The following is a 19,953-nucleotide window of genomic DNA, read 5'->3' as shown; positions in this document are numbered from 1 at the left end:
CCTGACCACACTCACCATTGCTCTGTATTGTTGACCCCAAGTATTTGAAGTCGTCCACCCTCGCTATCTCTTCTCCCTGTAGCCTCACTCTTCCCCCTCCACTTTTCTCATTCACGCACATATATTCTATTTTACTTCAGCTAATCTTCATTCCTCACCTTTCCAGTGCAGGTCTCCATCTTTCTAATTGTTCCACTGCATGCTCCCTGCTTTCACTGCACATCACAATATCATCTGCGAACATCATGGTCCAAGAGGATTCCAGTCTAACCTCATCTGTCTGCCTATCCATTACCACTGCAATCAGGAAGGGGCTTAGAGGTGATCACTGATGCATTCCCACCTCCACCTTAAATTCCTCTGTCACACCTAAGGCACACCTCACCATTGTTCTGCTGCCATCATACATGTCCTGTACTATTTTAACATACTTCTCTGCCACACCAGACTTACGCATGCAGTACCACAGTTCCTCTCTTGGTACTCTGTCATAGGCTTTCTCTAGATCCACAAAGACATGTGTACACTCGGACCTGGGGTCCACTGCCTCCCCCAATCCACCCAAAGTTCCAGGGAGAACCCCAATGTACAGGCCCCGAGCCAATGGGCAATAAGTACGGTATACCCACACCTCTCAACGTGGTCAACTTCAGAGTGGAAGAGAGTCCAAGCTCTCTCAAAAGGACAGGTGCCTGATCCCAAGCTTGCATGAACAACAACAATCAAAAAAACAGTCTGTACATTACAAATATTTATTTGTGAACAGAGGTTTTTTTTTTATCTTCTTCCCCCCACAGTTGACTAGATTAGACCATCAGAGGGTTCTGCCGACTAGCCTGATGTCAATGTTCTCCTGCACAAGCCCTCTTTGGCTTAGACGTACACTTCTTAGCCTGAGCGAGTCGGCTTGCAGTGGACCTTGCTCCTGCGGAAGTAGTGTCTTTACCGCTGAGCCCGCTGCTTTCTGGAGAATCTACAATCAGCCTGGCAGTCCATAAAGCAGCTCAGCCTATCAGGAATTCTCCCGGTGCTCCCTGTTAGCCACTCCGGGCCTGGAAGGATCATAATGTGACAGCCAGTGAGTCGTACAACTATTCACTGGGCAGTTGAAGTTCTGTTATAGTAGGGCAGGGGTGACTCCCAAATGTACATGTGTGTCACCGGGCATCTTTTTACCCATTCCCCAAAAATCAAGAAAAAATAAAGGTTGAAAAATAGTTCAACTGTATTGCTCTACAATTCAATATGAGAGTTATCAATCTTTGCACATTTTAGCAATTATCTTTAAACATATCCCTTATTATATATTTATAAAAAAGTACAACATTTCAGGCGGTACGTTGGAGCAACTGGTTGGCGCGTTGACCTCATAGTTCTGAGGACCGTGGTTCAAATCCCAGCCCCACCAGTGTGGAGTTTGCATGTACTCACTGTGTCTCTACAGGTGCATCACCGAATCATCCATCCATCCATCCATTTTTTTAGCTGCTTATCCTCACAAGGGTCGCATTACTGCTGGAGCCTATCCCAGCTGTCAACAGGCATGAGGCAGGGTACACCCTGAACTGGTTGCCAGCCAGTCGCAGGGCACATGGAGACAGACAACAGTCGCACTCACAATCACGCCTAGGTGCAATATAGCGTGTCCAATTAATGCATGTTTTTGGGATGTGGGAGGAAATCGGAGTTCATGGAGAAAATCCACACAGACAGAGGAGAACATGCAAATTCCGCACAGGCAGGCGGGGATTGAAGTCAGAACTGTGAGGGCAACGGTTTGCAGTTGCTCCACAGTGCTGCCCTGCTCAAATAATTTAAACTAAATCTTTAAAGCATTTTTTAAAATTATGATTGAAAAATGTTTATAAAACATTTTCTGCAATACTTTTTAATCAAATAATTTGTTCTGAAGCCAGCACGGTGGAGCAGCTGGTAAAGCATTGGCCTCACAGTTATGAGATCCTGGATTCAATCCCAGACCCGCCTGTGTGGAGTTTGCATGTTCTTCCCGTACCTGCGTGGGTTTTCTTGAAGCAGTCCGGTTTCCTCCCACATTCCAAAAACATGCAACATTAACTGGACACTCTAAATTGCCCCTAGGTGTGATTGTGAGTGCAGCTGTTTGTCTCAATGTGCCCTGCGATTGGCTGGCAACCAGTTCAGGGTGGACCCAGTCTCCTGCCCGTTGACAGCTCGGATAGGCTCCAGCACTCCCCGCGACCCTCGTGAGGATAAGCGGCAAAGAAAATGGATGGATGGATGGATTTGATAAGAACGGTTATATTTTAAAAGAGTAATGCTCAAACTGCACATTGCGACAATGGTTCACAGTATTAAATATACTTTATAAGAATAAAACCTAACTTTGGATGAAAACTGAGAGCTACTATGCTAGTATTTTAATATTTATCATTGTCGTAGGTGCCTTTTTGATATGGTTTAAGAGAAATTAAGCAACACCGTTTTTGACTCTTTAATTAACCTACAATGCATGTTTGGAAATGTGGGAGGAGTACCTGTCGAAAGCCTATGCAAGCAAGGGGAGGACATGCAAACCCCTCAGAGGAAGGACGTAGCCTAGATTTGAACCCACAGCGTGTGAACTGTGTGACGGTTATGCTCAGCGTTCACCCACCCTGTCGCCCGATTTGAAGCTAAATTTAGAACAAAGATAAAATGGGAAAATAAGTTGTTGGGCTTTGCATGAAGTGTGGTTGCTTTACACGGTGTCTGTGCACAAGAAGAGAACGGGGGGCAGAGCGACGCCGTGGTTTGCAGATGCATGTTTGTGAGAGCATCCATTTCAAGGCGATGCCAATTTCGACCTTAGGACGCGGTGCACAGTTCTCGGAGAACCTTGCCTTTTCTCCCCTCCGACCTCGGAAGTCAGTTTCCTCGAGCAGCTGACTGACTCGCTCCTTCCCTTCTTGCGCAGTCACAGCAGACTCAGACTGACTGCGTTTCATAACAAGCCTGTTTACTTGGAGGGAGAGAAGGTATCCGACGCCAATTCTAGCGGGCATCTTGCGTCTTGCTCGCCGAGTGGAATTTGCGGACCGCAGCGCTAAAACGCAAAACAACAACAAAAAAAAAAAAATAAATAAAAATAAAAAACTAAGGAATCAACGGACATTTAAAGTTATCCTGGAAGTTGCAAAAACATGGAAATTTGTGGCTGCTTGACGGTGACTGGGAAAAGCCTTGTTGTACTCGGACTTCAATTGTTATTCCTTATAACGCTCGGGGTTCCGGTTCGAAGCGGAGATTCTGGATTAAAGGACAAGATTACCGTGCGACAAGGGGACAGCGCCGTGTTAAAGTGAGTCTGCGAGCCGATGCTATTCTCACGTTGGTTGTTATGATCATCGTGGACGGCCGCTGTCATGTGCTGTCGCACCATGCGTTCGTTAGCTTGACAGCTCATCGTTTGGACATAATAATGATATCCATAACGTACACAAATGCAGTATTGCGTGTTTAGGAATGATGGCCCTGCGTGCATCATTTGGAAAGTTATGGCACAAAGGACAGACCAAGGTGTTCATGCCTCCCTTGTTCATTGCCCTTGAATGTTATTGATCGGTTGGTTGACGTCTTAGTGTGGATGCAAGGAGCTGAGATAGTCAAAGCAGCATCGGTGCGGGTGGTCCTCATATCGATTTGCGGTTGTCACACAAATGCATAATTTGATGTAAAAAGGGGGTTTGATTAGTCAAGGCAGCAGTTTTTGAAAACATTTAAACATTAAAGAAGACTGTCACAGTTCATCTCTATTTTAACAAGGTATCGAGGTTTCATCATGACTTTCCATTGGCTGTTGCACAAATTCATATCGTAAATACAACATAGTGATATGTGTCATTTTTATAGAATTTGATTAATAACTGTAACAACACTTTTGGAAAAGAAAATCTGATTTTGCATTTTTTTTTTTTATCTTGCCTTCCTTTAATATTGCTGAATGTCTCGCATGCTTAAACAGCCACACTTCAGGTCAAATTTTCAAAAATGTATTGATTTAAAATATGAGGGAGTAATGTAATCCTCATTGACAGAGCAAATGGTGGTGACCCACTGAAATACGTTCCTTGCATAACCGTAAGCACATGTTCATATAAATTGTGTGAGTTGCGAAATGTACGTGTTGCCATTCAAACGCTACTTTTAAAAGTGCACAAATGATCCCAAGTACTCATTAAACCAATTACACCATTGTGATAGTACAGTTGTAATAACGGCAAAGATATGCAGTAGTTCTGACTCTTTCAGAAATTCATACATACACACTCATATCGAAAAAATCCGTCTTTTTTTTTGTCTGCTATTCTGTGAATCCAAATGCTTCCTCAATTTGGCACTTTATCTCACAGTTCCCTCTGCTGTATTGTCACAAAATAATGAGGCTCTCTCCAGTGGATTTAGAGATAAAGAAAGACCATTCGTAAAAGAAGAAAATCAAGGAACTTTCAGATACATTTATTATAGTTTTTATGGAAAACTCACAATAAGCAATAGAAAAAGAATCCTATATATCCAAAAACAACGTTAGCATCTTCAGAAAATGTTGCAAATCATAAAACATCATTTTGTACATATACATAATGATAGAGATTTTTTGGCATAAAAAGTCTGAAAAATATTACCTTAGAATCTTTTTTTTTTTTCTTGGAGACAATTACAGTGTGTCGGCTTCATGGTGTGATGGTTCTATGGCTGGTTAGAGCGTCTGCCTCACAGTTCTGAGGACTGCGGTTCCAATCTCGGCCCCTCTTGTGTGGAGTTTGAATGTTCTAAAACATGCAATTATTGGAGACTTTAAATTGTCCTTCGGTGTGATTGTGAGTGCGAATGGTTATTCATTTTCTGTGTAGCCTGCGACTGGCTGGCCACCATGTCAGGGCCCGAAGATAGCTGGGATAGGCTGCAGCACTCCCACGACCCTTGTGAGGAGAACCGGCTCAGAAAATGGCTGGATGGATGTTTACAGGAGTCCAATGTATTTTGTTCCCTCACAACAGTCTCTTTTTTGGCTTTGTGTCTATCTAGCATGTGACGCTTTTTCACATTTTTATTCAGCCGTCCATTTAAGATAGACTGACTTTAGAGTACGTTGTATGCAGTCAATAAACCTGTTACTGCATTACTCTTGTCAAGTGTTCTGTTGAAAAGATCGACCATACCTACAATGGAGATAAAATGTCGACATAGCCCTGTCCAAATGCCAGATGTTTATGACAAAAAACTGAGACCAGGGTAAAGCTTTTCAAAACTGTTCCTCTTATGTTATCTATAAACTGAAGAGCTGAATTGGAAAAACAAAATCTTAGAGAGGAAAACCAAAATTGTTTTTCTGCAAAAAAGCCAGGTTTTGTGCTAACATTGACTTCTGTTTTAAACTGCTCACAATTTCTTCTACCTTGAGTGCTGTCACCACCTTGCTTTACGAAGTTATAGTGTTGCTTCGGCGATGAGCAGTGTTTTGTTTGCCACAAACGTACCATTTTGGAATTATGTCTAAAAAGTCCAACCTTGATTTCATCAGACCATAAAAAAAGTCTTTCAAACAAATGGTCAGATGAACTCAAGGTTACAAATCCCAGTTAGTGTTATCGCAAAAGGTTAACCAAAACATGTCAAGGAAAGCCTACTAGAACATTAACATTTGCGGTTAATCTGAGTTACTGATATCAGTTGTGTGGTGATTACTATTTAACATGAGTTTGAATGTTATTTGGTAATTCTGTACACCGGCACACCCCGAGTTATATGAGGGTGTGGACACGTGACTCAGTTGTTTATTGTTATTTGCCATCTCATAAAGATGTTTTTCCTCATTGTGTTACATAGGTTACATGATACATTTTGGTCTCATCTTCTTATACCAGAAAAATCTGTGATACAGAGGTGTGTAGAATTTTTATATCCACTGTACAAACACTTTGTCACACACATACACATGGAGACAGCTGTGTTCACTCATAGTTCAAGTACATACAGATTTTTCTGAGAGCAATTCATTCTGGCAGTTAAGTAATTGAAACTTTTACAATGTTTGCCAAATGAAAGTTCACAGTCAAAGATCTTTGATTTATGTCACACAGCATTCATGGAGTCTGTGGTGGGTGCTGCAGTAAATCTGTGAGGATGAAAATGTAAATTTTTTTTTTTTTGTTTCATCTATAGAATGTGATGCATCCATGCATCCATCAATTTTCTGAGCTGCTTATCCTCACAATGGTTGCAGTTGTGGTGGAGCATATCCCAACTGTCAACGGGCAGGAGGCACTGTACTGGTCCTCAGAACTGTGAGGCAGATGCTCGACAGCTCTGCCACCGAGCCTCCGGAATGTGATGCAAATTTCACTATGTACATCCAGTATATATTCAGGAATGACCATTTAAATATTCATTGTAGACAAAAAATTACTAGGGGATTGATGAATTTCATCATGGTTACTTTTTAATCCTTATTTATCAGTTTGTCATTACATCTGTCTGTGAGTTTCAAATGTGATTCAAAAATCTAAATACGTACATTTTTCATGATTAAACGATATGTTTCTAGTCAATGTATGATGGTATCCAACAACTCAACTCAGCTGAAGAGCAAAAAGTCTAGGTTTTTGGCCACCGTCAAGTCATACAAATGCAGTCTGTAAAGTAGACATACTTTATGTTGTGTTTCATGACAGTATTTAATTGTATTTATAATTGATTGGATAAACAGTGGTGGCAGATGGAGTAGCTGGAAAGCGTGGCCTCACAGTTCTAAGGTCCTGGGTTCAATCCCGGACCCGCCTGTGAGGAGTTTGCATATTCTCCCCGTGCCTGTGCGGGTTTTCTCCACGCACTCCGGTTTCCTTCCACATTCCGAAAACATGCAATATTATTAGACAGTCTAAATTGCCCTAGGTGTGATTGTAAGTCTCAATGTGCCCTGCGATTGGCTGGTAACCAGTACAGGGTGTACCCCGCCTCCTGCCCGTTGACAGCTGGGATAGGCTCCAGCACTCCCCGTGACCCTTGTGAGGATAAGAAGCTTAGAAAATAGATGGATGGATGGATAAACAGTTTTAAATCACACAGCTTGCACTCAGTGTTACCACAATGTACACAAGCAATGAATGTTGCACGCAGGTTATCCATCCATCCATCCATCCATCCATCATCCATCCATCCATCCATCCATCCATCCATTTTCTTTACCACTTATCCTCACTCGCATTGTCGATGTGGTGGCCCTCATCTTAGCTCATTTTGAGCCTAATGCAGGGCACATGTAAACAAACAACCATACACAGTTGCAGTTACACTTACGGGCAATTTAGAGTTTTCGATTCACCTACCATAGATGTTTTTGGAAAGTGGAAGGAAACCAGAAACCCTGGAGAAAAGTCACGCAGGCACAGGGAGAGCATGCAAATCCCCACAGAGGCAAGGTTGGATTTAAATTCAGATCTTCAGAACTGTGAGGCAGACATCCTACTCAGTCGTGTACTGTGCCACCATGATACTATATGATATATTATACTGTATTTTTTTGTTTTTATTCAGCAAAGACAAACTCCACACAGGCAAGGCCAGATTTGAACCCAGGCCCTTAAAACTGTGAGGAAGATCTGCTAACCAAGTGTTCATTGTGCCAACAGTAGAGATTATGTCCAAGTAAATGCAATAATCCATATGTAGTTTGTGCATCCTTGTTTACGCCCATGCTTGGTGTGTTCTCCTTCGCAATGATAGAAAGGATCCAAATGTGATGTCATTGTGAACTCTTGGCCACCACAAGCCATAAAACGCTATGATATCACCAAGCAACAATCACAGCAAATCTCTTTTGCATTTGAAAATTAAGAATAACAGCAATCCAACCAGTGAAAAACTGATCTAAATATTGAATAGTAATGAGAAATCAATTTATCTTATCTTTATAAGCGTCGCGGGGAGTGCTGGAGCCTATCCCAACGGGCAGGAGGCAGGGGTACACCTTGAACTGGTTGCCAGCCAATCGCAGGACACATCGAGACAAACAGCAGTACTCGCAATCACACCTGGGGGTAATTTAGAGTGTCCAATTAATATTGCATGTTTTTGGCATGTGGGAGGAAACCGGAGTGCCCGCAGAAGGGAAGAACATGCAAACTCCACACTAGCGGGTCCGGGTTGAGGCCAATGCTTTCCAGCTGTTCCACAGTGCCGCCAAATGAGTAATCCAGCCATCTCAAATGTTTTTCAAGGTGTAAAAGACTGACTAGAATTCCTTTGATAAATGGTATCTTTGGCATTTCCAATTTAACCTGATAAAGGACATCATTGATTATAAAAATATATTTTAAAAATATGATCGCTCGGGACCTGTAAAATAATGTTCATACATCTTTAGATGGAGCTGGGTTCTTAGACAAGGTGATGGGAATTTGAACAGTTCAAAATACCAGTTGGGTTAAAGGCATGCATACTTGTACAATAACATCAGTTGTTTAAATTTACTTCCCCTCTTTAAAATATGTTTATTCATGCATACTTTAGGCTCTAATGAGTCTCCGTGTGATGTTCAATTAAGTGATGACACCCTATGGGTTATCAAGTGGGCTTCCTTCCATCATCAAGTGTTTCGCTGATAGGCCCACGACACTCTCGAGAGGGTTCAGCAGTGAATCCCAGTGTCCCAGCTTCACCCCTGAGGTGCCATCAATTCTCTTGAAGGCCCAATTGAGGTCTCTTTATCCACAGCCACTGGCTGGCCATTTCCACCGCCTTGGAGAGAACTCTAACTGCTTGCCGATGGGCCTTTACTTAGACTCCTATCTCTCTGAGCAGCCTGTATGTTGAGAGGGCTCCAAACCTTCTGTAGCGTACTTCCACCAGGGATTTCTCTGCTCTACCGCCTTGCTGTTCCATTTCAGCCTCTTCGTTCATATGCCTCCTTGACTGCCAGGAAACTCGATGATGTAGACAAGCCAATGCCATCGATTGGGTCATCCAAACAGCGACCTGGTCCGTCGCGTCCGACCACAGCGTCTAAAAATCTACAACGTCTCTCATTGACAAATGGACATAGACTAGTTCATCGGCACCAACAAAATGCTAGACGACCAACAACATAAGCGCGGACTTACTGAACTCCACACATTGGCCGCCACCAACACCAGGCTGGCCTACAAGCCTAACATCGTCCTTGGGGGCTACCCAATCTCCAATTCACGACGACTAATGGTCTCTGCCTCGGGAAGCACACTCCATCCTCGCCCAGCTGCGCTAGGGCTTATGTCGCCTGCTGAATAGCTACAAACACCACCTCAACGACACAGTTGCTGACGTCTGCCAGGACTGTGGCACTGGGCCGTACGACACGTGGCACCTGTTCAACTGCCCGGCGCGCCCTACTATGCTCACGGCAGAAGATTTATGGTGGCGACCGACCGAGGCAGTTGCTTTCCTACGGCTATATGCTTTCGCACGATTATCTACATCGACACGGCAACACTGACACGCTGGCTATCACAACAAAATGTAGACAAGCTTGAGAGAGGCAGACCAAAGCACAAGATATGGTTGTAGGGTGGTAGCTGCAATCTCAGATGAAAAGCAAAGCTTCCTGTGCAGGTCTGCCAGTAGCTTCCATTCTTGTGCAGTGTGCAGCTGTCCTTTGTCTGGTGGCTTGTTGGAGTTGCTGGTTAGACTCATCCCCTCCCGAAGAAACAGCCTTTGTTGCTAATTGGGTGACAAGGGTGAAATGGTGTTGACCTTCATCCACTGGTTCTCCAGAACACCAGAAAGACACTTCAGCACTTGGTTGTGCCACCAGCTGTAATGGCTTTGAGTAAGGCTGATCTTGCATCCAATCAGGATGTGCTTCAGTGCTGCGGGACTTGGGCATAACAGACACTTGATGTTTTCAGCATACATCTAAAAATATATTTTACTTTATCGAGTTGTAGAGGTCATCGGTCACAATAACTGTGGACAAGCCATTTGAAATTATACCCCTTTTAGCGGCATGCAAAACAATCACTGAATTAAATGTGCATGATGTTACAGTGACTTCACATCCTTCCATCCATCCATTCATCAATCCATCCATCCATTTTCCATTCCGCTTTACTTCACAAGGGTCACAGGTATGCTGACTACTAACTCTGGGTGAGAGGTGGGGTACAGCCAATTTTAGGGCACATATTGACAAACAAACCCTCACATTCACAAATCTGGGCATTTTAGAGTCTACAATTAACCTGCCATGCATGTTTTTAGAATGTGGGAGGAAACCAGAGTACCCAGAGAAAACCCACTCTGGCATGGGAAAATCTTGTATACTCCACAGAGGCAAGGCCGGATTTAAATCCAGATCCTCAGAACTGTGAGACCAATGCTATACAGCTGTTCTACAGCTACACAACTGCATTTTAACAGTGGTCGTACTTTGAGACCTAAGTATTATTTTTGGTTTTACTTTGTGTAAAATGTTTGAGAACAGCAGGTGTACAGTGTACACCTGTACAGTGGTGCCTTTACTTACAAATGTCTCTAGTAATGAAAAATTCCAGTTACAAAATGCCTCTGTCTTTAGTTATGAAGGAAATTCAGGATACAAAAGGTAAAAAAAGGCACCGGATTTCCCAAATTCAACTGATCATAAACATCCTCTCTCTTGGTTTGTGTGGCACGATAGAGCTATTCTCCCATTGACTGTCGCCGGAGTATCTTCCTTGCATCCCATTGGCTAGGATGGACGACAATCTTTACCCATGATGCACTTCCTGTATCTTGCTATGTCTGTCGCGATTGTGCTGCTCTCCCATTGGCTATTGCTGTAGCATCTTCATGGCATCCCATTGGCTAAGATATATGTCAATCTTTACCTATGATGCTATTAGATTCCCTTAGACACTCTAGACTGTCACCGAATCATGCTAGTGCTGTCACATGCTGTCACAAGCTAATGGACCTTGGAAAAGTGCAACTTTTTCATTTGTGTTTTTTTGCAAGTTTATTCATCTTTCTTCACCATGGGCCCCAAGAAACTTTAGTGGAATGAAGTTGTGTGCATGCGTACGGTCGTACATATGTTTTCTCTTGGCTGTCAAAGTTTGCCTCCTCCTTCGTCCCCCATGATGCTTTTTGCTTGTCACTCATTGTTCTCCTCACATAGTCGCCCAATGCTAAAGGTAACTGAATATATTTTTATTATTATTATTCTTTACATTATGTACTCTGAATGCTTATTTTTGGGGTGTGGTCGGCAGGGGGTCTTAGAACCAGATTATGCTATTTACATGTAAAATGGGCTTCTACTTATGAAAATTCCACATGACGAAATGACTTCCGGAATGGATTATTTCATAAGTAGAGGTACCACTGTATTTCATTGTTTTCCCACAATAAAATGATTTCTTTTTTTTAAACTGATTTTTTGCATTGTTTTTAATATTCTGTCATAGTGAAGTTTTACTGCTTATAAATTTGACAATCGTCAGGGCTCATTCAAAACTTACATTAAGAAGTGCAAGAGATAATACTGCATGTTTTCTTCAGAATGTGCTCGAATTTGTACACAATATGGTATTCCCATTCCGCTAATACTGCACTGAAATGAAAGTCAAATGAGCTTCACATTTCTCCCATCATGAAATATGGTACGTTACAGTTTCATCATTTATACAGTATTTGCTATGTTATATGTCTGACCGAGCATTATTAAACACAGAAGCTGTTCAGGGATGCCAGGCGTTGAGCTTTGAGAGAAGAAAAGTGGATTTGGATAAAAATCATTGCACATGTTGACATAGATGACAAGCAGTTGTAGTTACGTTGTCTTATTTTGCACTGACTTTGCCAACGTTGAATTAGTGAAAAGTGTGAATTAAAAGTGCTTGTGGATTTTAAAAAAAGAAAAAAAAAATCCAAGTCCACTTCTTGTACACATTGATCAGTCCTTCTGTTGCTAGACAAAACTCTGGCTGATTCATGCTGTTCCTTTCTTTCCCTAACCCATGCACCCCGCATTGGAGATTCATCAAATAACAAACTTCTGGATTTGCTATGACCCTGACTTGAATCTTAAACTGTGAGCTGTGGAGAGTGAATTAGAAAGCTGGAAATATAGTTACCCAGGCATTTCTGGGCTTCTTGGCAGTATGCTCAGTTCACTGCCCTGGAGGAAGATGAACTGTAGCTTGTCATTGAGCTAGTCAGTGTCCATCCTTTTACTGCATCGGTTTGCGCTTTTAGTCTCTCACTAAGCAAGAAAGTTTCATAAGTGTTAGTACACAAAAATAAATAAAAGCATACTAAACTAAATATCACCCTTACCTTTTGTCTTGTGTTTTTTCCCTCACCAAAGCAAGAGCCATGATTTATTTCTGTTTAAGTGCCATTCGATCTTTTTTTAAGGTCCCTTTTATTATCCCTTCTTGTATATTTAAATGTAACATTGCTTCAGGCATTTTTGATGTGCAATTATCAAAACGTTGTGAAATGGTTTTAAATTGTAGTCCATAAATTTCGACAGACTCCATTCCTCAAGTCTCTGATAAACATTTAGCATATTATTACAAAGTGACATCAACTCAATATGAATTGCAGCTAAAGCGACGAATGAGTGCTTCAAAAGACTGAGTCCAACCACTAATGAAAGCTGTTGAGTTGTTTTTATTGTCAGTTCAAATGCTCATTCAAAGAGAAAATTAGAAATCACTTCATTACATTTGCTATCTGTTACTCATAGAACTCATGCTTGTCATTGAGCAAGTTTTAATAAACCTTTGTGAAGAGCATTTATAAATAAACTCTTTCATAGCTTTAAACTGGAAGCCACTTTCTGAAAAACTCAAAAAATGTTTACTTGACCGTCTGTGTATGCGGCGATAAAGATCATACTGTTACTCAAAGGTGCTCAATGCGTCAATCACGATTGCGAGGCAGTGACGGATGATCGCAACAGCGTGCCAAGAAAAAAAAAGAAAAGACATCAGCCGTATTTTTTTTTTTTTAAGTTTAGCTCACCACGCATGTGCAAACAACAACAGAAGGGGAAAACACACTGTCAGTGAGTTCCCTCCCTATTTTAAGCGCTCACTTGATAAAGCTTAACAAACATGAGTATGGATGCTGCAGTAAACAAGACAAAAACATATCACTTTCATAAGGAATGGGAGGCAGCCTTTTTTTCACGGTCATTTTCGAAGTGCGTTTGCCTCATCTGCCAGTGTAGTGAAATGTGGCAAAATGTTTATGGAAAAGATGACACCGACATTCCGCCGAAAAGCAAGCTGAGAATGAGAAAAGTGAACTAAGTAAAATCCCAATTGGCCCCACAGCAGTCACCGAAGCATTGTTTCCGGGTTCGTCACATCACACTTACAAGAGGCATAGCTGACTCACTGTTCCAATCTTTTAAAAATAAGGCAGGAATATTATCTTCAATAAAATTTCTGCAGCTGTAAAGGAGTACAGTTACACGGTGCTGTGAAGCCATGGTTGGTGTGTGGAAGGACATCGAAGATTGTGTTGTATCCACTGACGTGAGTGACACAGCCCAGGTGTGCATTTTCATTCGTATGGTGTTTAGTGATCATCAGTGGGAACTCAGTTACAAAAAATGTTTAAAGTCAATTATGTTGTGTAATATTGGCTCATGAGGTTATGCAAGGCACTCAAACATACATTTACACATAAAGAATCTTCAATATACTTTAAAATATGTTTTGCATTTTTGTAGTGGGTAGATCTTTGTCACCTGGCCATTCTATTTCATCATTGGTCATTTTAAAAGAAAAAAAAAACACTCTGTTAATGACATGATGACTTGAAGCCAAATTTTATTACATTTTGTTTTCTTAATAGGTGGTGTCTTCAGGCAAAAGTTAAATCCATGACATACTACATGCAAACACAAACAAAGCCTAAATTATTGTCATTTTTGGTAGGATTTGAAGACAAAGGAAAGGTGATTTTGGGGTGCAGTGTCATTTTTCCTCCAAACATGGTTTGCATTATGGGTCCAAACAGTTCAGTTTTGCTCTTATCAGACCAGACTATACGCTATCAGTATTTAACTGGCTTGTTTAAACGTTGTTAACCAAACATCAAACGAGTTGTGACATTGGTAAGCTTTCATACAGCCCATGGTGGCCAAATACAGTACATCACTCAGTTTTACTCGTGACAATAGTGCCTGCTAATTCCAGAGCTTTTTGAAGCTCTCCACAAGTGATCCTTGGCTGTTGGACAACTCTTCTGATTATTCTTTGCACTTCTCTGTCAGAACTCTTGCATGGAGTATTTGATCATGGCAAATTGATGGTGGTATGACTGTCATGTTCTGTGTTTTGGTTGGGTTGGTTTTGTTTGTGTCCTGTGTTCCATGTCTTGTGAGCTCAATTTGTTAGTTGTGTCCACCTGTTTGTGTTTTCCCTCCTCCCTTGTGTTGACCACCAGGTGTTTTTTGTTGTCTCAACAATCTTAATCAATATTTAAGTCCCTATGTTCTTTGAGTTCTTTTCTCTCCATTGCCTTGTCGCATGTTATCAATTAAATTAAATTAAATGTTTATTATTAAATTAAATAATTTTTTTATATTCCTGTATACAAGCTTGCGCCCCTGCTTCCCTACACTTGGGTTCTCCACGTTTTGCCTTGCCTCCCTCGTGTGACAATGATTGGCTTTGCACTTAACATATTATGGCCGCAAACAGGCTCACTGCAACGTTCAGAAGCTGAGATCAACAATTAGTTTAGTAATGGTCTTGAGACAGCTTTCTGCTCTTACCCATCATCAAATGTGTTTTGGCAACCGCATCTGCCAAAGCACTCCATCTTGGTAATGATACCTTTTTGTAGGTAATCAAATAAGATTGGACTAGCTGATATTCATTTGCTCTGATAAGGGGCAGAAATGATGATTATTGACTGATTTTAGGTGTAAACTTGACTTTCCATCCCTTTTTGCACCTCACTTTCCTCACGTGTTCAATACCTTTTCTCTTGGTCATTTCATATATTTACATAACTTGATTTGTGATATTTGTTTTACTTTCTTTGTATATCTATGTCATCAAATTTGAAAAATGTATGGGTGTGGTCCGTCAGGGCCAAAGATATCAAGCTACGGGTGTGGTCCACCAGTCATGCCCGCAGATATAAGGTTACAGGTGTGTGTTCTGTTTGTAATTATGAGTGTACCCCATTAAGAGTGGAGGGGGGCGGTGTCAGGTAAACTAGGAAGTAGTAGTAGGCTGAGCAGCAGCTCTTTGTTGGAGACCGTGTCCTTCCGTGTCACAGTGAAGAAAATAAGTATTTGAACAGCTTGCTATATTGCAAGTTTTCCCACTTAGAAATCATGGAGGGGTCTGAAATTTTCATCGTAGTTTGATAGAGAAAAATCCAGAAATCACAATGTATGATATTTTTAATGATTTATTTGTGTGATACAGCTGCAAATAAATATTTGAACACCTGTCTATCAGCTAGAATTCTGACCTCAAAGACCTGTTAATCCGCCTTTAAAAGTCCACCTGCACTCCATGTATTATCCTGAATCAGATGCACCTGTGTGAGGTTGTTAACTGCGTAAAGAGACCTGTCCACCCCATACAATCAGTAAGACGCAAACTTGTAACATGGCCAAGACCAAAGAGCTGTCCCAAGACACCAGAGAAAAAATTGTACAACCCCACACGGCTGGAAAGGGCTATGGAGAAATTGCCAAGCAGCTTGGTGAAAAAATCTCCCCTGTTGGAGCAATCATTAGAAAATTTTAAATGCTAAACATAACGGTCAATCTCCATTGGAGTGGAGCCCCATGCAAGATATCACCTCGTGGGGTCTCAAGGATCCTGAGAAAGGTGAGGGATCATCCCAGGACTGCACGAGAGGACTTGGTCAATTACCTGAAAAGAGCTGAGACCACCATTTCCGAGGTGACTGTTGTTAGTACACTAAGACAGTGGTCCCCAACCTTTTTATCGCTGCGGACCGGTCAATGCTTGACAATTTTGACTGCGGACCGGGGCCAGTGGGCGTTACGTAGTTTGTTTGTATTGAAAATCATTTGTATTGAATATTGAATACAATAAACATGGTACTGAATAATAAAATAAGAATATAATAATGAAATAAATCAGATAAGCACAAAAAATATACATGGAAAAATAAAAAACAAGAACCAGCCATTCCACATTTATTTCTCTTTTATCTAAATATACTTACACAACAGTTCAACAGCTGAAATAAATTTGTCAGTTTGAACCATCTCTCAACTGGTCACTACAGTAACGTTCAAACAAGCCTTCAAAATAAAATACAGATAGGCCACAACAGTTAATTGAAACTGCATGAAAACTTTAACTCACCATAACGCTAAATTAATTGGAGCACTGAGCTTGTTTCTCTGCAACGAGATGGTCCTACCTGAGGGTAATGGGAGACAATGACACCCGAAGTGTGTTGCTTATGTCCAGTCTATTACATAGTTTTGTTTTTGTTGCAGTCACTCCTGTTCAGATATGTCAAAAATGGCAGCAGGGTTTTCAGTGCTTTGGTGGCAATCTCCTGTTCTGGCATGATATTAATCCACAACATTGGCCGAGTTGTTGCCTCGAAAATACTTTGAAAGCCACCGTCAAGCTCCAGGAGTTCATTTTCTTGTTGCACAGACATGCTGGATTCACCTGGTTATTTGATAAGTGGGTCGCAGATCCACCCCTTGGCAGTTCGTGGGTCCTTTTTTATTGTTAAGTAGTGCTCGAACTCTTTTAATAGCAAAGACATGTGATCGTGCACCAGCCGGAAGAATGAAAGCTCAGTCTCACTCAAAATCCCCACTGTTTCAAACATGTTAAATATGCCTCTGTTCAAACGCCGTCCCCACAAATCTAGTTTGGCTTTAAATGTAGCTACTTTATCTGTCGACTTGAAGACCGTTGTCATTTTCCAATGAGGAGGCTGAATATGTCACTCATGTAAACCAGTTTTGCGACCCATTCCTCATCACTGAAATGTGCTGCCAGTGGCGACAACTTTTCTGAGAGAAATGTTTGCAGCGCCTCTTGTAATTTAAACACTCTTGTGAGTGATTTCCCTCTGGATAAACATCTTATTTCCGTGTATAAGAGAAGCGTCCACGTCCATTTCTTCACAAAGCTCCTCAAAAAGATCTGGGTTAAGGGCGTGTTTTGATGTGATTAATAACTTTCGTCTTCTTGGAAGTTGTAGGCTCTTCTTCGATCTCTTCACTGGGCCATTTTCCCATCGAAAAGAAATTTTCCAAAGTCGTGGTTTTTTTTAGCTTGTGGGGGTAAATTTGGCGCTCAAGTGACTAAGATGTATCCCAAAGAATCCGGTCATCTTTCAAAATAAAATATTTTTCAGTCTCGGATAATGAATACAGTTTGTGGTCAGATGAGACCAAAATGGAACTTTTTGGTCATAATTCCACTAACCGTGTTTTGAGGAAGACGAATGATTAGTTCCATCTCAAGAACACCATCCCTTCTGTGAAGCATGGGGGTGGTAGCATCATGCTTTGGGGGTGTTTTTCTGCACATGGGACAGGATGACTGCACTGTATTAAGGAGAGGCTGACCACAGCCATGTATTGTTAGATTTTGGGGAACAACCTCTTTCTCTCAGTCAGAGCATTGAATATGGGTCGTGGCTGGGTCTTTCATCGTGACAATGAGCCGAAGCACACAGCCAGGAAAACAAAGCAGTGGCTCCGTAAGAAGCATATCTAGGTTCTGGCGTTGCCTAGCCAGTCTCCAGACCTAAACCCAATAGAAAATGTTTGAAGGGAGCTGAAACTTGTTTCTCAGTAACAGCCCAGAAACCTGATCTAGAGAATATCTGTGTGGGGGAGTGGGCAAAAAACCCTCCTGCAGTGTGTGCAAACCTGGTGAACAACTAAGGAAACGTTTGACCTCTGTAATTGCAAACAAAGGCCAAATATTAACATTGGTTTTCTCAGGTGTTCAAATACTTATTTGCAGCTCTATCACACAAATAAATATACATTGTGATTTCTGTATTTTTCTTTTTACATTATCTGTCCTACAGTGGACATGCACCTACAATGAAAATTTCAGACCCATCAATAATTTCCAAGTGGGAGAACTTGCAATATAGCAGGGTGTTCAAATACTATCTTCACCGTATAGACTGTCATGGTCAGAGCACAAGGCTGAACCCAAAAGGCATGACTCACTCGATCAGGTACAGTTCGAGAAACGTCTTTATTCAATCCACAGTTGATACACGAGAAGGCAGTCCAATGAGGCGGCAGTAACAGAAACAGCGAGCGTCAGAGGAAGATCAAGAAGAAGGCGGGGTTCGGTACATGGGATCGCAAGAGCATAGACAAGGAGTTGCAGGAACGTGACATGAGTCCAACGAGTCTGTATATACGTGAGCCGTAATTACGGAGCCGAGGCGCCGGTCCGCGCACCTGCTGTGATTGGAGCAGGTGCACGCTGCATCGGGGACCAGCACAGCCATGTACTGGTAGACAGTACTAGCCCCCCCCACCCCACCCCCACCCCAAAATGGACGACCCAGGAGCCTCAGGATGCAATCCTAATAAGGGAGGAGTCGACCACGAACCAAGAGGGGATCCACAAGCATTCCTCGGGGCCGTAGCCTTCCCAGTCCACCAGGTACTGTCCACCCCTCCCCTTATGGGATGATGACAGGAGCCGGTGTACATCTTAGACAGGGCCCCGGTTGTCCATGGGGGGGAGGTGGGGTTTCAGCCAGTGGGACCAATGGAGATACCTGAGCCAGCTGACGTGGAAAGCTGAATGAATCTACATCAATTTCGGGACTTTCAGCTTCATAGTGAGTGTGTTGATCACCTTCGCGATCAGGAATGGTCCAATGAACCTGGGAGGAAGCTTCCGTGACTCCACCCTGTGTGGAAGGCCCTTCGCTAACAGTCAGACCTGCTGTCTTACTCTGTAATCCAGTGCAGTCCCCCTCTTACGGTCCTCCACGGCCTTAGAGGAGAGTCCCTTGTGCAGCAGCATCTCACGGGCTCACTCACAGGTTCATTTACAGCATGGCCAAAGCTGATGGCTCCAACGAGTCAGAGTCTAAAGATAGTTAGAGAGAGGGTGGATAGCCGTGCACGACATGGAAGGGAGACATTCCGCTGGATGCGGAGGGAAGGGAGTTATGTGAATACTTGACCCAACTTAACAGTTGACTCCACAAACCAGGGTCACGAGAAGCCAGGCATTGGAGCCCAATTTCCAGGACCTGGTTTACACATTCGGACTGGCCGCTGGATTCCGGATGATGGCCTGAGGAAAGCCTTCCAGTGGCCCCTATAAGAAAGGAAAATTCTCTCCAGAAACGGGAGACAAATTGGGGGCCCCTGTCAGACACCACGTCTGTGGGCCACCCATGTCATCTGAACACGTTGCTCATCATGAGCTCAGCTGTCTGCTTTGTGGAGGAACCTTTTGGTAGTGCGATAAAGTGAGCCATTGTGGAAAATTGGTCTACTACCGTAAGTACTGTGGTGTGACTCCTTGACGCTGGTAGTTCCATCATAAAGTCTAACGAGATGTGCGACCACGGATCACGGTGGGTGTAACTCCCTGGCGGGGCGCTGCCAGGAGGGCTGGTGTGCACGTAGGACAGGCATTGACATATTCCCCGACATCTTTCTTGCTATTTGGCCACCAAAAGGGTTGTTGTAGTACGCATTGCGTCTTGGCCATACCCGGGTGACATACAGTGCGGTTAGTGTGAGCCCAATCTATTATGCGGGCCTATAACGAGATGACCAACAGCTTGCCTTCGGGGCATCTTTCCGGACTGCGAGGATCCCCAAGTGCGTGGATAGCAAGGCGCAGGGGTGAATCCTCCCGTTGTTTTGACTCCTTTGTTATAGTATTTCCCCTATCCCTGAATTTGACGCATCAACCTTCACTACGAATTGTCAGTCGGGGTCTG

At 42.6% G+C, this 19,953-nt stretch overlaps 1 protein-coding gene across 2 annotated transcripts in view; it reads left to right on the top strand.

The window, feature by feature from the left end:
- Positions 1-2,657: 2,657 nt before the first annotated feature.
- The window catches only part of opcml (opioid binding protein/cell adhesion molecule-like), a 158,729-nt gene continuing 141,433 nt past the window's right edge, over positions 2,658-19,953 (top strand). Inside the window, exon 1 of one of the 2 annotated variants that reach the window (XM_061804100.1) lies at positions 2,658-3,319. In XM_061804100.1, the coding sequence (XP_061660084.1) occupies positions 3,162-3,319 (158 nt within the window). In that variant the 5' untranslated portion in view covers positions 2,658-3,161. The remainder of the gene's footprint in view (positions 3,320-19,953) is intronic. The other variant, XM_061804103.1, reaches the window with a different exon arrangement.

Source organism: Syngnathoides biaculeatus, chromosome 18 (assembly GCF_019802595.1).
Source record: "Syngnathoides biaculeatus isolate LvHL_M chromosome 18, ASM1980259v1, whole genome shotgun sequence".
In the NCBI taxonomy this organism is placed as follows: domain Eukaryota; kingdom Metazoa; phylum Chordata; class Actinopteri; order Syngnathiformes; family Syngnathidae; genus Syngnathoides; species Syngnathoides biaculeatus.
The sequence above is the reverse complement of the archived record's forward strand: the minus strand, read 5'-3'. Positions and strand labels throughout refer to the sequence as shown.